The 19,389-nt window shown below is 46.4% G+C and overlaps 1 protein-coding gene across 1 annotated transcript in view; it reads left to right on the top strand.

Moving 5' to 3' along the window:
* Window positions 1-19,389, top strand: part of LOC143935382 (uncharacterized) — a 47,206-nt gene that overhangs the window by 17,417 nt on the left and 10,400 nt on the right. Inside the window, exon 2 of the mRNA XM_077459249.1 lies at window positions 13,351-13,689. Coding sequence (XP_077315375.1) covers window positions 13,351-13,689 — 339 coding nt within the window. The remainder of the gene's footprint in view (window positions 1-13,350; window positions 13,690-19,389) is intronic.

The following is a 19,389-nucleotide window of genomic DNA, read 5'->3' as shown; positions in this document are numbered from 1 at the left end:
TGACTATTTAAAACGAGCAAGATAGTTAGCTATATAGGTGGATATAGCGGTGTATACTGCGTTCAGAGCACGCAGACAGCACGCACAATCTCCTAACACTGACTGAAAGCTCTATTTAAAACGAGCAAGATAGTTAGCTATATAGGTGGATATAGCGGTGTATACTGCGTTCAGAGCACGCAGACAGCACGCATAATCTCCTACCACTGACTGAAAGCTCTATTTAAAACGAGCAAGATAGTTAGTTAGCTATATAGGTGGATATAGCGGTGTATACTGCGTTCAGAGCACGCAGACAGCACGCATAATCTCCTAACACTGACTGAAAGCTCTATTTAAAACGAGCAAGATAGTTAGCTATATAGGTGGATATAGCGGTGTATACTGCGTTCAGAGCACGCAGACAGCACGCACAATCTCCTAACACTGACTGAAAGCTCTATTTAAAACGAGCAAGATAGTTAGCTATATAGGTGGATATAGCAGTGTATACTGCGTTCAGAGCACGCAGACAGCACGCATAATCTCCTACCGCTAACTGAAGCTCTATTTAAAACGAGCAAGATAGTTAGTTAGCTATATAGGTGGATATATCGGTGTATACTGCGTTCAGAGCACGCAGGCAGCACGCACAATCTCCTAACACTGACTGAAAGCTCTATTTAAAACGAGCAAGATAGTTAGCTATATAGGTGGATATAGCAGTGTATACTGCGTTCAGAGCACGCAGACAGCACGCACAATCTCCTAACACTGACTGAAAGCTCTATTTAAAACGAGCAAGATAGTTAGCTATATAGGTGGATATAGCGGTGTATACTGCGTTCAGAGCACGCAGACAGCACGCACAATCTCCTAACACTGACTGAAAGCTCTATTTAAAACGAGCAAGATAGTTAGCTATATAGGTGGATATAGCAGTGTATACTGCGTTCAGAGCACGCAGACAGCACGCATAATCTCCTACCGCTAACTGAAGCTCTATTTAAAACGAGCAAGATAGTTAGTTAGCTATATAGGTGGATATATCGGTGTATACTGCGTTCAGAGCACGCAGGCAGCACGCACAATCTCCTAACACTGACTGAAAGCTCTATTTAAAACGAGCAAGATAGTTAGCTATATAGGTTGTGACAGAGCGAGGCTCTGTCCCTATGAAATTAGAGGTAAACGAGACACAGAGTTTGCATATCTGCGGACTGCAGGACTACAGAGTGTAGAGTTTAAATGGAGAAAACTGCTCTGTCAGTTTTCTCCAGGTTTTGCTAGCTCCAGATGGGATTCTGTAGTTTGGAGATCCCTGAGAGTTATGGGTGGGACGGGATCTCCAACCCTGTGTCCGGGTCTTGGTGATAACGAGCAGGGTGTGTGCCCAGCTGCACATAGGCCATATAAATGAAGGGCTGTTGGTGGAGGATGGTGGTGTGTGAGCAGCTTGCTGCTGCTGTTTGAAGCTCTGCATGTCCAAAGCTGTGTGTTGAAGGGCTTGAAGCTGTGTGCGTCCAAGGAGCCGTGTGCTGTGTGTCGAAGGGCTTGAAGCTGTGTGCGTCCAAGCAGTTTGTTGGACGGGGCAAGTACCTATAGCAGCACTAGCAGCACTACTGCTGAAGAGTAGCCAGGTGGGCTAGCATTTTCGTTTGGATTTTTCTGTATTTAATTTAAGCTTGGACCCCTGCGTGGGATTACTGGATGGACTAATATTTTGTTTTCTTCTAATAAACGTGGGCTACCAGGCCCTTAACCATACACGCCTGACTGATGTGGACTAAAAAAATGCATCTACCAATTGAGCTAAACACCCCAATGTCACAAGTGGTGCTCGAATGCGGGCATGTAGACGGTGGAATCTGGGTCCTTGCTCCATGGTGAGTCGCATCAGGAACTACTGCTAGCTGTGTGTGGCAGCCAGGCGAACAGCATTGTGTATACGTTTATTTGATGGACTGTGTTGCATGCGGGTTGTGTACCTGTGAAGGAAGAATCAAACGTCAGATTTTTTTTTCTTTCTCTGCTGAGAACTGTTACAAGCTGCTGTGTGCATGTGATTGCAAGGATGGGACGGTCAAAGCAAAAAAAAGGAAGCAATCCTTGCTAAAGCCAGGGAGCGGCTATTGTGGCTAGAGGGTATTTCACCACATGCCCCAGCCACACCAGAGAATTTGTCTGAGTCTGACATTGCTGTGATCTGGGGTAAATTGATCATGTCACCCTGAGTTAAAGGAGAAGTGAAAGAGGATGTTGTTCCTGGCAGCCTAAGCCCAAAGGTGCCACAGCATGACGCAAGGAGGCCTCTGTGCTACATTAGTTGTAGTGAGTGGGGACATGCTGTTGCCCATTGCCCCTTGTCACAGGAATGTTTGTGGAATAACCAAGCTGGATGGGAGGTTGATGAATTCTGGAGCTCATCTACTAATGATTATGATCAGCTGTGTCCTCAGAAGTGGTATCCAATGGCAATGAGTGAGAGCCAGTCATGGAGGAGATGCCAAGAAGTGAGCTTAGCATGGCCTGAGAAGATGTCTCCACCTTGTAGGACCAGTAAAAAGGGGCCAGTGACATGTGAGACAGCGAATTAATGGCTCAAGCGGAATCGCAAAGAGTGGGGTGCACTGCAAGGGGCTGAGATCTTGGCCTCTGACTATGTGCAACCCATGCTGCCTACAGAGGAGGTGGGAGACTTCCTTGTAAAATTTGAAAAAGTTGCTGTAAAGAGAAAATGGCCTAGGGACCGGTGGCCAAAACTGCTGCAAACCTTATTGTGGATAGAGTTCCGGTCGGTTTACCATTTGATGGATGGGGACCAGGATGACTACAGCAAGTTTAAAGAGGAAATCCTTCTTAGAGGAGAGTTCCATCGTATCACGGGCCGCCAGCAATGCTCCAGGATGGGAGAAGTGTCGCCGGAAGACCTAGGATTTGGAAATCCAGAGAAACGTAAAGTTTTCTGTCATGGCCGCTTAGGCAAAGGGGTCAGCCCAGAAAGGAGAGTACATCCGCCTGAATCCTGCATGAGTTATAGCCAACCAGCTTTGGAGCGCAAGTCTGCAGTTACCCCTAGCAACAAGGATCTTATGTTACCTACAGGGGGCATCAGTGGGTCCAGAAAGGCTGCAGTTTTGCTCCATGGCCACATGGGGGAGTCAGCCTATGGAGACACCACACCAGTGAGACAACGCACTCAAGTGAAGGCTATGACATCAGCTGCAGGAACTGGTAAGACTGTTTCAGTTTATGATGCTGAACCCAGTGAAGTGGGAGTATATCCAGTGGGGAGATCCGCAGTACAAATGGACATAGACTTTCTGCATTGTGCTACCCAGAGCAGTGGGGAGGTGCAGCGTAAAGCCCAACTAGACGCAGGGCTAAAGACTGAAAAGGACATGGGGACTCTGCATATGCCTGCTATGATCCAGCAGATGGCTGGGAAAAACAAGCTAGGGGTGACCAAAACAGTGCTGGTACCATGTTCCCTAGTGACAGCTGCTGCAGGGTTGCCCAGGGAAACTTCCAAGGAGCTTGCAGTGTTGGAGCAGAGAGTTTCCCAGGTCAGCTATGGAGCTGCCCAAATAGGCAAAAGTGCCCCTTTACAGAGAGCGGGTGCTGTGAAGAGTTGCTCAGAAGTTATGGTGGCTCATAGACAACCCACAAAAGCAGTAGCTATGTCTACGCATAATGAGAATATTGATGGTCATGCTGGCAATAGTGTTGGCCAATGTGATGTGATTGGTGATTATAATGCTGAAAAATGTGTTTCCTGTAATGTTATGACTGAGCCACACAGTGAGAGAGTGTGGGCGCAGCCCCACAACCCTACGTGTAGCCCAGTGGGCAAGGGGTTAATTCAGCCTGCAAAAGTTGAGTGTACAAAGCTGAATGTGTCTGTAGTGCCACCAGAAAAAGGTGTTCAGAATGGTGTGCTGCACCAAGCTTTAGGTGATGAAGCATCACCCCAATGCAATGTTGATAAAAGTGTGGTGTCACAAAATGATGTATATAGAAGTGAGGAATGTGCAGTTGAAGCTAATGAATCCCAGGTTTCTGTGCGGCCTTCTACAGCAGGTGATGCAACGCTGTGGAACGCCCATGGTGGAACCACAATGGACTGGGACAGCTGGGCCAAACAATTGTTAGCCATGCCGGATAAGGCTAGCTTAAGTAACAAGGGTGTGGACACAACTGCTATGCCAGACAGGGGGATCGCAGAGCCGCCAGTGGTTGAGGGCGTCTTGGTCCCTGCAAAGGTTGCTGCCCTCCCCTCTGAAGAAACAGTTCAGGGCACTGGCATCGCAGATGTGTTGTCCACAGCCCCAAAGCTAAATGATATTGAGTATCAAAGTGATAGTGTGACTTGTAATGACCTGCAGAGGTTCACCAACACTGGTGCAGAAGGGATAGGTGTGAGACATGTGTCTGACAGCTCTCCAGGGGAGAAACAGGCCGTGATGATGAGTACCTCCAAGGAGGATGAGGTCTCTTCAAATGTCTCACCCTCTCAACCTGCAGTGTCTGAGCCCCTCCATGTCTTGGACAGGGTAGAAGACCCTAGAAAGTTTTGGTGTTTAGACATGGGATGTTTAGAGATGACAGAAACCTTATTGGAAATGCTAGAGTTGGTAAAGATGAACTTACTGTATACTTGGGTATCTCCGCCGCAGTTGGACCAGGTGGTGCTGCGTAGCACCAATGGGTGGAGCCAGGTGGTACAGGCAGTGCTGGGAAACCTTGACCAACAGTGGAATTGGTGGGACCAATGGTTACCCATTTGGCACAGGATCTCCAGATTCTCTGTGAGCGTACTTCTAGTTATTGATTGGTATGGAAGGCACGCAAGAGAACTGCTTGAGATATCAGAGGTCTCTCCGTCTGATGCGGTGACTAGAAACATCTCTGCTGGTGTGGTCCGAGGTGCGGCGGAGCAGTGGTCAGTAGAGGGCGCAGATACTGCCTTACCCGCTAGGCCTCATGAGAAGGAACGGCCCAGAATGGACTCCACAGTAGCAGAGATGCTTTCTGTCACTGGCCCAGAGGTACAAGTTAAGGTGCCCGGAGACACGGTGGAAGAAAGTGTTAATATTGGTTGCCATAACAATGTAATGTGTACACCTGGAAAAAAATGGTTTATGCTTAGGTCAGGGTAGTTTGTTAGAACAGGTACCCATGGAGTGTTGGACAACGGGTGAGGTGGAGCTGTGCTATGGTCCCGTCGGATGTAGTCCCTCCTCGGGTCTTCTTCTAACAAACACTGATTTGGAAAGCACTGATGATACGGAAAGCTGTGATCTGTTAAGAGTGCGTTCTGTAAACAATGATTTGGTTGCAGTGGGTACCAAGAAAAACTGTTTTGAACCTGAAATACTGATGGTGAAGAGTAAAATGGGTATTTGTAAGTTGAAAGGAGGGCTCAAGGAAGGCAGAGTTCCCCCAAGAAAAGTGAATAAGCCCAGGGACCCCAAAAGTAGAGGAAGGCTGAGTATAGGACAATATAGGAATCTGTTAAGATCCAGGGGGGAATGTTCCTGGAAGCGCACCCGGAAAAAGGGTTGGGCCTACGTGGCTGACAGCCAGCACAGAGGTGTCCCAACCATCATGATGGGTGCTGGTGTTCCTCCCTCCGGATCGAAACAAAGGGGGGGGGATATGTGACAGAGCGAGGCTCTGTCCCTATGAAATTAGAGGTAAACGAGACACAGAGTTTGCATATCTGCGGACTGCAGGACTACAGAGTGTAGAGTTTAAATGGAGAAAACTGCTCTGTCAGTTTTCTCCAGGTTTTGCTAGCTCCAGATGGGATTCTGTAGTTTGGAGATCCCTGAGAGTTATGGGTGGGACGGGATCTCCAACCCTGTGTCCGGGTCTTGGTGATAACGAGCAGGGTGTGTGCCCAGCTGCACATAGGCCATATAAATGAAGGGCTGTTGGTGGAGGATGGTGGTGTGTGAGCAGCTTGCTGCTGCTGTTTGAAGCTCTGCATGTCCAAAGCTGTGTGTTGAAGGGCTTGAAGCTGTGTGCGTCCAAGGAGCCGTGTGCTGTGTGTTGAAGGGCTTGAAGCTGTGTGCGTCCAAGCAGTTTGTTGGACGGGGCAAGTACCTATAGCAGCACTACTGCTGAAGAGTAGCCAGGTGGGCTAGCATTTTCGTTTGGATTTTTCTGTATTTAATTTAAGCTTGGACCCCTGCGTGGGATTACTGGATGGACTAATATTTTGTTTTCTTCTAATAAACGTGGGCTACCAGGCCCTTAACCATACACGCCTGACTGATGTGGACTAAAAAAATGCATCTACCAATTGAGCTAAACACCCCAATGTCACAAGGTGGATATAGCAGTGTATACTGCGTTCAGAGCACGCAGACAGCACGCATAATCTCCTACCGCTGACTGAAAGCTCTATTTAAAACGAGCAAGATAGTTAGTTAGCTATATAGGTGGATATAGCGGTGTATACTGCGTTCAGAGCACGCAGACAGCACGCACAATCTCCTAACACTGACTGAAAGCTCTATTTAAAACGAGCAAGATAGTTAGCTATATAGGTGGATATAGCAGTGTATACTGCGTTCAGAGCACGCAGACAGCACGCACAATCTCCTAACACTGACTGAAAGCTCTATTATAAAAGATAGATATATCGCTAGCTATATAGGTGAATATAGCGGTGTATACTGTGGTCAGGGCATGCAGACAACAACCACTACAGAAGAGCAAGAACGAAAAATCGGCCGATAACGATCGGTGTATACTGTGTTGAAGGTACACAGAACACCCACTAACTGCTACAGACGCCAACACACTACACAAGGCCGCCGCGCTGGCGGCCTTATATAGTGTGGGGCGTGTACTACATAGCCTGAGCTATGATTGGCCACAGGCATCCTGCCTGTGGCCAATCATGGCTCTCCTCGCTGCCGGCGCTGTGATTGGCCAAGCATGTGGGGTCACAGTGCATGCTTGGCCAATCATGAGCCAGCAATGCACTGCGCCATCGCAGTGCATTGTGGGCCGTGAGCGCCACACGAATTTGTCGCGAACGGCCCATAACGTTCGGAATTCGCCGAACGGGCGAACAGCCGATGTTCGAGTCGAACATATGTTCGACTCGAACACAAAGCTCATCCCTAGTCTGAAGAAGCAGGTTATCCGAACAATACTCTGAGCAAATACTTTTCATACATTGAGGTTGCTATTGGTCGTGGGGTGAAAACCCCACTAAAAGGTCGGGCGTTGGCCAGAACCATCGTCCGGGCCAAGTACCAACACATGGGGGAGCAGTGGTCCGTCGGAAACCACTCAGCATTATTTTTAAAGTAGACTGAGCAGTAAGGAACAAATCAACAATGGCATGATGTAAACAAACCATTGTATTTGGTAAACATTGCCACACCGGAAAGTAGAGCAACCTATAACCTAAGGTTGACACGGTAACAAATTAAACAGTAAACTGTGGGCCGGGCCCGAGCCCATGCCCCAAGACTCCCCTCCGGGGTCCGGGGGCCCAGGGCCGAAGCCCAACCCACTTAAACTAAAGCAATTTTCAAATAGCCGTAATACATTGCCCAAGGGCCTGCTATCGCCAGTGGCTGTTAGAAGCATGGATACTATGTACTGTCGCCCATGCTGAGCCGGACCCCCTGAGAGCCCACAAAAAATTGTCCAGCACCGCACAAGGCGAGCCCTCCTGCAATAAAAGAAAAAAAAAAGGGGGGATGTGGGTGTAACCTGGATGGATCAAATGTCAATAGTAATATGGCAGCATCTCAGTAACCCCACGCTGCCATCACTCAGTCTGGGCAGCATCGAGCAGGGGATTCAGCTCGAGACGATCTGTCCCAGGTTAGGGGAAAACTGGGTCTTTTCGTGTTGAGGCCATGGCTGGGGTGCAGGGGCAGTTTGCAGGTCTGGTCAAGTTTTGATGGTCAAGTCCGGCTCGTGTTCTGTGATTAGGCGTGCCTCTCAGGGTCCTTGAGGTTTCAAGTATAGGCTAATGCTGTCCACCTGCGGGGACATCCTGAAATCGCTGCGCCTGGAGTGATCAGAGGGCCTGGGGCCCCTGTTGAGACAACTGCGAACATCCAGGGGGTACCCGGGATGGTCCTGGGTGGGCCGTTGAAGCCTCTGGCTGGGAGGGAGGAAGATCAAATTGTAGTTCCTGGAATTGTCGCCGAAAAATCTGCTAAGAGTTGGAGGGGGTTTCCTTGGAAGGTGTCATGACCGTCCTGGCGATCCGATCGCACATGGGAGGTCTGCTCGCAGGGGCCCATTGCTGAGAACCTGTCGTTACCCTTTGGCACATGTTAACGCGAACGGACGCACGCGGGTGCGCGTTGGTACGACCGGGCACACTCGGGTGCGCAGGGTCACGAACGGACGCACGGCTACTCGCGGGGGCACGCAGACTTGCCGTGCGACAGCTTTGGCGCCCTAAAGGTTTCTTAAGGACTCTGCCTCCGCTTCCCTCTTGCTGTCCAGTCTACAGCGTGTCCGGAGATTCTGTTACTTGCTATCTGTTGCCTTGATTCCTGTTACCCGGCCTGTTCCTGACTACGTTAGTTTGCTGCCTGCCACCGACTCCTTGCCTGTCTGACTACGTCTCTGCCTCTTCCCTTGTACCGTTGCTGTCCGCCCGTTACCGACCCGGCCTGTACCCGACTCTGCTGTTACCTCCTGCTGATCCGATCGGATATCCAAGTACCGGCTGTCACCTGCTGACGACCTCCTGCTGTTCCAGCCTTGACTGCCTGAGCTTGCTGTCTCCTGCTGATGACCTCCTGCTGTTCCAGCCTTGACTGCCTGAGCCTGCTGTCACCTGCTGATGATCTTCTGCTTTTCCAGTCCATCTGCCTGTGCCTGCTGCCACCTGCCGACTGTCACCAGCCGTTCTTACCTGCTGCCTGTGTTTCTGCTGACAATCCGGATCTGCCTTACACCTGCCAGGCACTTGTGCCCTCTGAACTTTTGAATCCCTGTTACCACCGTCAGGGGTTCTCGAGCCAGAGGCTACGAGAGGCCGCTCCCTGCATTGTGTGCTCGCCTACCAGGTACGTGACAGAAGGAGAGGTCTGGGGGATCTCTGGCTGCTTGAAGAAGCCGCTCCTTGGTTCTGTAGAAGTGGAATTTTATAATCACATCTCTGGGAGGGCCCTCGTGGGTTTGGGGGCAAGGGACCTATGTATTTGATCAAATTCTAGGTGCTCCGCAGGTATATCAGGCGTCAGTTCCTTAAAGAAAGCTGTGGCTGTCCCCTGCAGGTCAGTGATGGTCTCTGTGAGTCCGCGTATGCGGAGGTTATCCCTGTGGGCCCTGTTCTCTGAGTCCTCTAATTTATCTTGTAAGCTGGCAAGTTCAGCGTTCAACCTCTCCACCTTTTCCTCATGTCCCTCCAGGACTGTAGTTGTTAAGTCCATCCTCTGTTCTAGTTGGTTGGTGCGGTGTCCTAGCTCTTTAAGGCCCTTCACCAATTCTGCAGAGAGCTTGCGGGAGGCTGCATTAATTTAATCTTGCACTATACTGCGAAATTTCTGGAGCAGGGCATCAGATCCAGTGTCTGTAGGACTCACCAGGTTAGAGGGGAACTGCAACAGACTCTCCTCCGAGTGATGTGTAGTGTCATCCGGCTCCGGCGGTTCATGCTCCATTTTACCCTTCCCCGTGGCTGGGGAGCATTTCTGCTAAAAACGGTTGCACAGCCGGTTTCGGGGTGTATTGTACATACCCGCCGGATGCCTGGTGGTATCCGCTGCTGCTGGGCTAGGTGTGGTGGCGTCTAGCGTTAGATTGTGCTTTATTCGCTGAGTGTTGACGGTCCAATGGCGCGGAGCTGGGAGATCAAGTTGCCATCTTCCCCGCACCAGCGCATGCGCCCCTGACATCAGAAGATTTCTAGCAGTGTCATCAGCACAGAACTGGTGGAAACCAGTTGGACCCATGTAGACCCATCCACTGTCCAGAGAATTCTGGCCAGAAGTGATCTGCATGGAAGAATTGTGGTCCAAAAGCCATACCTCTGCCATGGAAACAAAGCTAAGCAAACCAAATATGCATGAAAACATAAGAACTGTTGTGCAGAAAAATGGCAGCGAGTGCTCTGGAATGTGGTGTCTGCAGGCAACAGTGAAGCATGGTGAAGGTTCCTTGCAAATTTGTGGCTCCATTTCTGCAAATATTGTTGGAGGATCAATTGTTCAGGATCAATGGTGTCCACAATGCTGAGAAATACAAACATACAGCCAATGTTTTTTTCACACCTGCATAAAATGTTTGCACGGTCCTGTATGTTATCACTAGGAATGTGAATGTGTGCATTGATTTTGACTAAATTGCCAGTTTTCATCTTTAAAGATAGGAGGGAAGGGATAGAGGGGCTGGAGGGTAACCAACTCCCGGGACTCTTAAACGGTTCTAAAGGTAGGAAAGTCACATACTAATAATAAAATAAATACAGTTTTATTTAGAATATACATACATAATAAAAGAGTAGTATATACTGGAAAATATATAGATATATATCAAATGACTGGAGTACAAAAAGTGGTGCATAATCACAAATGACCATACATGTTACCAATTTTGTACAGAAACAAGCTGCATTTTTCTCTATATGTTTCGCTCTCTTGAGCTTCTTCAGGATGTTGCAGCATTTACAATTAAAATACTGAAAAGATAAAGTAACAAAATAAATAGATTACCAAGTGATACTTGACAATTTTTATCAGGCAGAAACAATACATTCTGATTAGTGTCTATAGATCAAGTTTGTTGGTTTGGAAAACAATTTTTAATCGGAAAGTTATTAATACAAATTGTCAATTCAAGGACATATATTGTTGGTAAGAATAAGGAATATGTACTGATATATTAAAAAAATATATATACATTTCCTATTTGGGTACTGTGCAAAGCATATAAAATCAAATACAAACAATAGCCATCTTACCAAAAACACAATAAATTAAATACAATACGAAACAATAGCCATCTTACCAGAGTGGGTCATAAATCCATGCTTATTAAGAGATCTGTCACACCGTCTTTTAAGTAGGGAAAACCCAGGTAAAGCTATGCCAAAGAGGAGCCCCGGTAATCCCCAACAGTCTGTAGAGGTACGAGATAAATTATAGAATAAATGAGGAATATAAATTTAGGTATAGAGAGTGTGTCTCAGAAAGACAGATATTAATCATATAAGGACATACCTGGAGAATGACACAAGTATGGGTGTATAGAGCCAATACTAGCTAATAGAGGGCGGTGTGCCCTTTAAGGAAGTCTGGGTGTTGTCAGATTGGGCTTAGAATTGGGTCCTCTGAATAAACCAGTAGCCTGTATGGGTTAGAGGCAAAAGGGTTTTATGTAAGCTTGCGATATCTGTTTAAAGAGACCAAAAAAGAGGTCCCAAATCTAGCTAGATGAGCTTTTTCATTAATAGGAATCATAAATAGAAAAAAAAATAAAAAATTGTTTTCCAAACCAACAAACTTGATCTATAGACATTAATCAGAATGTATTATTTCTGCCTGATAAAAATTGTCAAGTATCACTTGGTAATCTATTTATTTTGTTACTTTATCTTTTCAGTATTTTAATTGTAAATGCTGCAACATCCTGAAGAAGCTCAAGAGAGCGAAACATGTAGAGAAAAATGCAGCTTGTTTCTGTACAAAATTGGTAACATGTATGGTCATTTGTGATTATGCACCACTTTTTGTACTCCAGTCATTTGATATATATCTATATATTTTCCAGTATATACTGCTCTTTTATTATGTATGTATATTCTAAATAAAACTGTATTTATTTTATTATTGGTATGTGACTTTCCTACCTTTTAGAACCGGTACCGTTTAAAAGTCCTGGGGGTTGGTTACCCTCCAGCCCCTCTATCCCTTCCCTCCTATCTTTGAAAAATTTATGCTCTGGGATGTGGTACCACTTTATTTTTTTGATCTATTCATCTATTCAATCTTTTTCTCAGTTTTAATCTTTAGTAAATTTTCCCCAACACATAAACAACTCAGCAGATTTTGATGTTTAGGTGAAATTTTCTTGAAAAAAACGGTACTCTTTTTTTTTTTATGGAGGGGTATTTAGAGTAGTTAGGTTATTTAATTTATTTTTCTTGTATTTGTGGGGTGTTGTTTTATTTTATATGCATTTAATCAGCACAGTGGTGTAGTGGTTAGCACTCTCACCTAGCAGTAAGAAGGGTCGCTGGTTCAAATCCCAACCACGACACTACCTGCCTGGAGTTTGCATGTTCTCCCTGTGCCTGCGTGGGTTTCCTCCGGGTACTCCAGTTTCCTCCCACAATCCAAAGACATGCAGGTAGGTTAATTGGCTTCTGTCCAAAAATTGGCCCTAGTATGTGAATGGGGACCTTGGATTGTGGGCCACTTGAGGGTAGGGACCAATGTGAGTGTGCAATGTACAGGGATAGGGACAATTGTAGACACTCACACAGGCTGAACTGGATGGACTGGTGTCTTTATTCAACCTTACTAACTATGAAACTATAATCAATATTTTATATATGTGTAGTCTCAATTTACCGTTTTATTTTTTTTTTGTTTCAGCAGGAAAAAATGTAAAACGGTGAGGTCAATGAGTGTCCATGCATTGGCCCAAAAACAGGTCCAGGATAGTTAAAAGAAGCTTCTGTATCCCTCAGGGGCAATTTAAAGCCCAATGTACCCTTACAAACCACTTTAATTTCCCCTTCCCTATTATCTCCAGTAAAGACGTAGAGAATGTCTACTATCCTATGCATTTAGGTATCTGTGAAAATTGTAAAAGTGGTGAGCTATTGAATTGAGGTGTTTTTGGAAAAAACAAAAATGCAGCTTAAATGCATTGAAGCACAAATGCATTCACATGCATTGGTGCACATTCAAACACACACATAGGGGTTGATTTACTAAAACTGGAAAGTGCAAAATCTGGTGCAGCTGTGCTTGGTAGTCAATCAGCTTCTAACTTCAGCTTGTTCAGTTAAGCTTAGACAAAAAAAAATGGAAGCTGATTGGTTTCTATGCAGATCTGCACCAGATTTTGCTCTGCCCAGTTATAGTAAATCAACCCCATAATGAATTGAAGGGAAGATTTACTAAAACTGGAGCATGCAAAATCTGGTGTAGCTCTACATAGAAACCAATCATGTTTCAAGTATTATTGTCAAAACTTAATTGAACATGTTGAAGTTAGAAGATGATTGGTAACTATGCACAGCCGCACCAGATACTGGATGCCCCAGTTCTAGTAAATCTCACCCTATGGCTCATCTACAACATCTAGAGTCTTGGATATGTAAAAATCATAGCCTAACCTGAATCTTAGCATTGATGATTCCTTCTTTAAAAGGTGCTCGGACAAACATTTTGACAGTGGAACAACCATCGTTTCTCAAAGTCACTGTTGGGAAGTCTGCGACCTTCAACTGCTCCTTTGTGACTGAGTCTCCCACATTCACACTGAAATGGACACTGTGTTGTGGTGACAATACGCCTCTTGAAAAGCACTTGGTTTACAAAGACAGAGTGATCCTAGGTCCTTCTTATAAAGAGATCACCATCATTAACCTGAGTGAACAAGACACAGAGAAGTATTGCTGCCATGTTCAGACTGTGCGTGGTGAGGCAGGGAATGGAAATGGGACCTTCTTGCAAGTCTTACCGAACATAAAATACCCAGCTGGACCAGGTATTGATGGGGAAAAAAAAAGAGCTTTATGTAAATCAAATTGAAACAATTTGACTGTGTCTTTGTGTTTAATGGTGCAACCCATGAGGTTGTCAACCTTGCTGCACTATTTGGTGAATTTCTGACCAAAAGTATGCAAATCAGTATCAATGAATTCATACTTGATTCAGGTCAATATTTCACTTACTATTAAATAACGTACATTAAAAAAAGCTTGTGCTGTAGAAAAAATGTAATGTACATTTGGGTTGTTCTATCTGAAGTTTACATTTTCTCTGACACAATTACTTTATTCTGATGGATTAAAACACCTTCAACGCATTTAGTAGCTGCTCAGAACTTCTACCAGTCACCTTCTCAGTTGAAGCAAAATGAACAACTAGGAAACACATTGAAGTTGTTTTAAGTCCTCTTGCTTGGCTATAAAATTATCAAGGCCACACACGTTGGTTCCTTCTGACAAATTCTAAGGACCTTACAGATCTAGAAGACTAACCAAATTAAAGGTCTGCATGAACACATTCTCTGACACACAGCTACTGGTTGATTAAACTTTATAGTTCTAAGTAACCATGCATATGTAAGTACAGATTCACATGTTGAAAGTATAAAAATAGCAAGGAAGGCACACACTCATACAAAGTGATTCATATGCATGAATTATGTACCAGACATATAAAAGCAACCATATGTGCAAAAAACAACAAATGGAAAATCAAAAGAAATCTTAAAAATTTCAACAAAAAGTCTGTAAAGAGACATAATTTCCAACACCATGACATCTTCAATATAGGAAACACTTTACTTCTGCACTTCTTGTGCCCAAAAGTGTGACTAAAAATTCACCAAATCTTTTTGACCCCCTTTTCAGGTAAGTCAAAATGCACATGGTGTCTCATGGTCCTAGACACCCGACCGCTTCGCCAACAAGGTTTCATCAGTAATGAAGTGTCCCATTAGGAAACATATTAAAGGGTATCATAGCGTGATATTGTTTATCAAAGGATAAGTTCACCTTTGTTCACTTTTTTTATTTTTTATTCCAGTTCCCTATGTACAAATATAGCATTAATGTACTTATTTTGCAAAAATATCAAAACTTTACATTAAATCTACAGACACTTACTTCACTTGTGCTCATCAATGTTTCCAAACGTATCCATTAGTAATGCTTTACTTCCTGATCAGACTAGAGGTCATGACGCAGGAAAGAGTTGACCAGCTGACCTCATTAGCATACACCCTGCATCATCTACCCTCCTACCTACCCACCCATTCCCAGTTGCACGTTTTTTAACCACTTCAATACAGGGCATTTATACAGCTTCCTTACCAGACCAATTTTTAACTTTCAGCGCTCTTACACTTTGAATAGTAGTTACTCAGTCATGCAACACTGTACCCAAACAAAATTTTTATAATTTTTTTTCATACAAATAGAGCTTTCTTTTGGTGGTATTTAATCACCACTGAGTTTTTTATTTTTTGCGGCATAAGTGAAAAAAAAGCGAAAATTTTGAAAAAAAAACACTTTTTTTTAGTTTCTATGATAAAATTTTGCAAATAAGTCATTTTTGTTCATAAATTTGGGCCAAAATTTATATGGCTACATCTCTTTGGTAAAAATAAACCAAATAAGTGGATATTATTTAGTCTCTTTGAAAGTAATAGAGTCTACAAGCTATGGTGCAAATCATTGAAAATGTATCACATCTGATCACACCTGATGCACTGACAGCCTATCTCATTTCTTGAGGCTCTGAAAAGTCAGGAAAGTACAAATACCCCCCACATGACCCCTTTTTGAAAAGTAGACATTCCAAGGTATTTAGTAAGAGGCATGGTGAGTTTTTTGAAGTTGTAATTTTTTCCCACAATTCTTGGGAAAAAGAAGAATGTTTTTTTTTTTGTCATAATAAGTTATTTCTCATACACAGCATATGCATACTTCCAATTACACCCCAAAATACATTCTGCAACTCTTCCCGAGTATGGCGATACCACATGTGTGAGACTTTTACACAGGCTGGCCACACAGAGAAGTCCAAAATGCAGGGAGCACCGTCAGGGGTTTTAGGAGCATAAATGACTTATTACATTTGTGAAGGCCCTGGAGCACCAGGACAGTAGAAATACCCACAAAATTACCCCATTTTGGAAAGCAAACACCCCAAAGTATATTCTATGAAGCATTATGAGTCTTTTGAGTGGTTAATTTTTTTACAAGTCTTCAGAAAACGTAGAAAGAAAATTAAAATCTTTTTTTTTTTTTTTTTTACACAAAGTTGTCCATTTATAAGATATTTCTAACACATAGCATGTATATAGCAAAAATTACACCCCAAAACACATTCTGCTACTCCTCCTGAGTATTGCGATACCAATGTGTGAGACTTTTACACAGCCTGGCCATATACAGAGGTCTAACATGGAAGTGGTACCTTCAGGCGTTCTAGGAGCATAAATTACACAACTCATTTCGTTCCTACCTATCACACTTTTGAAGGTCCTGGAGTACCAGGACAATAGAATTACCCACAAAATTACCCCATTTTGGAAAGCAAACACCACAATGTGTATACTATGAGGCATGGGCTGCAAATAGGTACTCGGGTACTCTGACGGGCTGGTGACAGGTACTCTGTTACTCCGACGGGCTGGTGACAGGTACTCAGGTACTCCGACGGGCTGGTGACAGGTACTCGGGTACTCCGACAGGCTGGTGACAGGTACTCGGGTACTCCGACGGGCTGGTGACAGGTATTTGGGAACTCAGATGAACTGTGACAGGTACTCGGGTACTCAGATGAACTGTGACAGGTACTCAGGTACTCAGATGGGCTGGGACAGGTACTCGGGTACTCAGATGGACTGTGATAGGTACTCAGGTACTCAGATGGGCTGTGACAGGTACTCTGGTACTCGGGTACTCAGATGAAATGTGACAGGTACTCAGGTACTCGGGTACTCAGATGGGCTGGGACAGGTACTCGGGTACTCAGATGGGCTGGGACAGGTACTCGGGTACTCAGATGGGCTGGGACAGGTACTCGGGTACTCAGATGGGCTGACAGATGCTCAGGTACTCGGATACTCAGATGGACTGTGGCAGGTACTCAGATGGGCTGTGACAGGTACTCGGGTACTCAGATGGGCTGACAGGTACTCGGGTACTTGGGTACTCAGATGGGCTGACAGGTACTCGGGTACTCAGATGGGCTGACAGGTACTCGGGTACTCAGATGGGCTGACAGGTACTCGGGTACTCCGACGGGCTGGTGACAGGTACTCGGGTACTCCGACAGGCTGGTGACAGGTACTCGGGTACTCCGACGGGCTGGTGACAGGTATTTGGGTACTGTCACGTACCTGGTGGTGAGAGCCCGGAGTGCAGGGAGCGGCCTCTCGTAAGCCTCTGGCTCGAGACCCCCTGGGAGTGAGAACAGGGGTTCTGGAGGGCAGAGGGCACAAGTGCCAAGTCCGTGTAGGAGGGCCTGGTCCAGGAACTGGCGTCAGACAGTAGTGGAAGAAGACAGGTGACTTCTGGAACGGCTGGAGGTCAGCAGCTGGCAGCGAGCAGGTGGGCACACCGGGAGAGCTGACAGACAGGCGGTAGGCAGCGGTGGTCACAGAACACGGACTGGAACAGCAGGCAGAAGCTGGGTAAACACAAGCCGGGTCGTCAACGGGCTGGCAGCAGAGGTACCGAAGGAGCAGGCAGAAGAATAGTCAGGAGGTCCGAAGGTCAGGGCTGGCAGCAGGCAGGATAATCAGGAACAAGCCGAGGTGGATCAGAGACAGGAACAATCAGGTAATCGGAGGCAACTCTCAGGAACGCTGTAGACAGGACAGCAACGGGCCACTAGAATGAATCACTTAAGAAGCCTTCTGGGCGCCAAGGGCGGTCGCACGGCACGTCCGTTCGCGCCCACGTCAACCGTGCAACCGACCGTGACCCCGCGCACCCGCGTGCGCACGTTTGCAACCCTGCGCACCCGCGTGCGCCCGATCGTGCCTGCTCGCACCCGCGTGCGTCCGTTCGCGTTAACGCGCGCCCGGGAAGACCTATCAGCGCTCAACGGACCAACATTGTGGGTAAGTCTTCCACGGGCTGCTGGGACTCGGGACCGACCATGACATTGCCCCCCCCCAAGGGGCAGCCTCCGGATGCCCAATTGGGCCATTTTACCAGGATGGGCCCTTCTGAAGGCGAGAATCAATCTTCTGGCATGAAGGTTGGATTCAGGTTCCCAAGAATTCTCTTCGGGTCCGTACCCTTTCCACTTTACCAGAAATTGGACTTGATTCCGTCTACGCCTGCAGTCCAAGATAGACTCCACCTCGTACTCGATTTCACCGTCGACTACCACAGGTTCAGGTGGAACAATCCTCCGACTGACAAAGGGGTCCGGGACGGCTGGCTTGAGTAACGCCACATGGAATACGGGGTGAATCCGGAATGACTCAGGCAATTTTAGTTCAAAAGCTACATCGTTAATCTTTTTTACAATAGGGAAGGGACCCACGAACCTTGGCCCCAACTTCTTAGTAGGGCAGGCCATCTTCAAGTTCAATGTGGAGAGCCACACCTGGTCCCCAACCTTAAGTTCAAGTTCCCCCCTTCTCTTCCTGTCGAAAATTTCCTTATTACGTCTTTGGGTCTTTGCCATGGTCTCCTGCAGAAGCTTGTTATTGGCACTAAAGAAGTCGATATTCTCCTGGACTGCTGGTACCGGGCTTTCAGGCAGGTCTTGGGACAAGAATGAGGGGTGGAAGCCGTAGTTGGCGAAGAATGGAGACTGACTAGTGGCAGAGTGGATGGAGTTGTTATAGGCGAACTCCGCTAACGGGAGCAAGGAAGTCCAGTTGTCCTGGGAAAAGGACGAGAAACAGCGTAAGTATTGCTCCAGCGTCTGGTTCGTCCGTTCTGTTTGCCCATTGGTCTGTGGATGGTAGGCCGACGAAAGACAGAGATCAATCTTCAAAGCCCTGCAGAGCGCTCTCCAAAACTTGGACGTGAACTGCACGCCCCGATCTGAGATAATGTTTGCGGGGACACCGTGCAGCCTCACGATCTCTTTAATAAAAACCTCAGCGGTCTCTGCAGCGGACGGGGTGCCCTTCATCGGCAGGAAGTGGGCCATCTTGGTTAGCCTATCCACCACCACGAAGATTGTGGAGTGGCCTTCTGATGGGGGAAGCTCTACGATGAAATCCATCGAAATCATTCGCCAAGGCCTCTCTGGAACAGGTAATGGTTTCATCAGACCCCAGGCCCTGGACTTGCTGCTTTTATTACGGATGCAAATGGCACAAGCCTCCACATACCTCTTGCAGTCGGATCTCAGCTGGGGCCACCAAAAGGTGCGCTGGACCAACTCGGTGGTCTTGAGGGCACCGAAATGGCCGGCCAACGGGTGGTCATGACATGCACTGAGGACTGGCACCCGAGCCTCCTGGGGGACAAAAATTTTGTCTTCATGCCAGAGAAGTTCATCTTGGGTCAAGAGTGTGACATTAGGTGGAGGGGTAGCACCAACGGAAACTTGCTTGATCAGGGACAACAAATCGGCCTGAAGAAGAAGAAAGTTCCCTGAGGTCAGGATGGTATCCGGATGTGGAGAGGTCTCTGGTTCATTGTACATTCGGGACAGGGCGTCCGGTTTGGTGTTCTTGGAACCCGGGCGATAAGTTATGTGG

The sequence above is a fragment of the Lithobates pipiens genome, unplaced genomic scaffold, assembly GCF_037356315.1.
Source record: "Lithobates pipiens isolate NorthernLeopardFrog02 unplaced genomic scaffold, aLitPip1_a1.2 Scaffold_1, whole genome shotgun sequence".
Lineage (NCBI taxonomy): Eukaryota > Metazoa > Chordata > Amphibia > Anura > Ranidae > Lithobates > Lithobates pipiens.
This window is presented reverse-complemented; position numbering and strand designations above follow the sequence as displayed.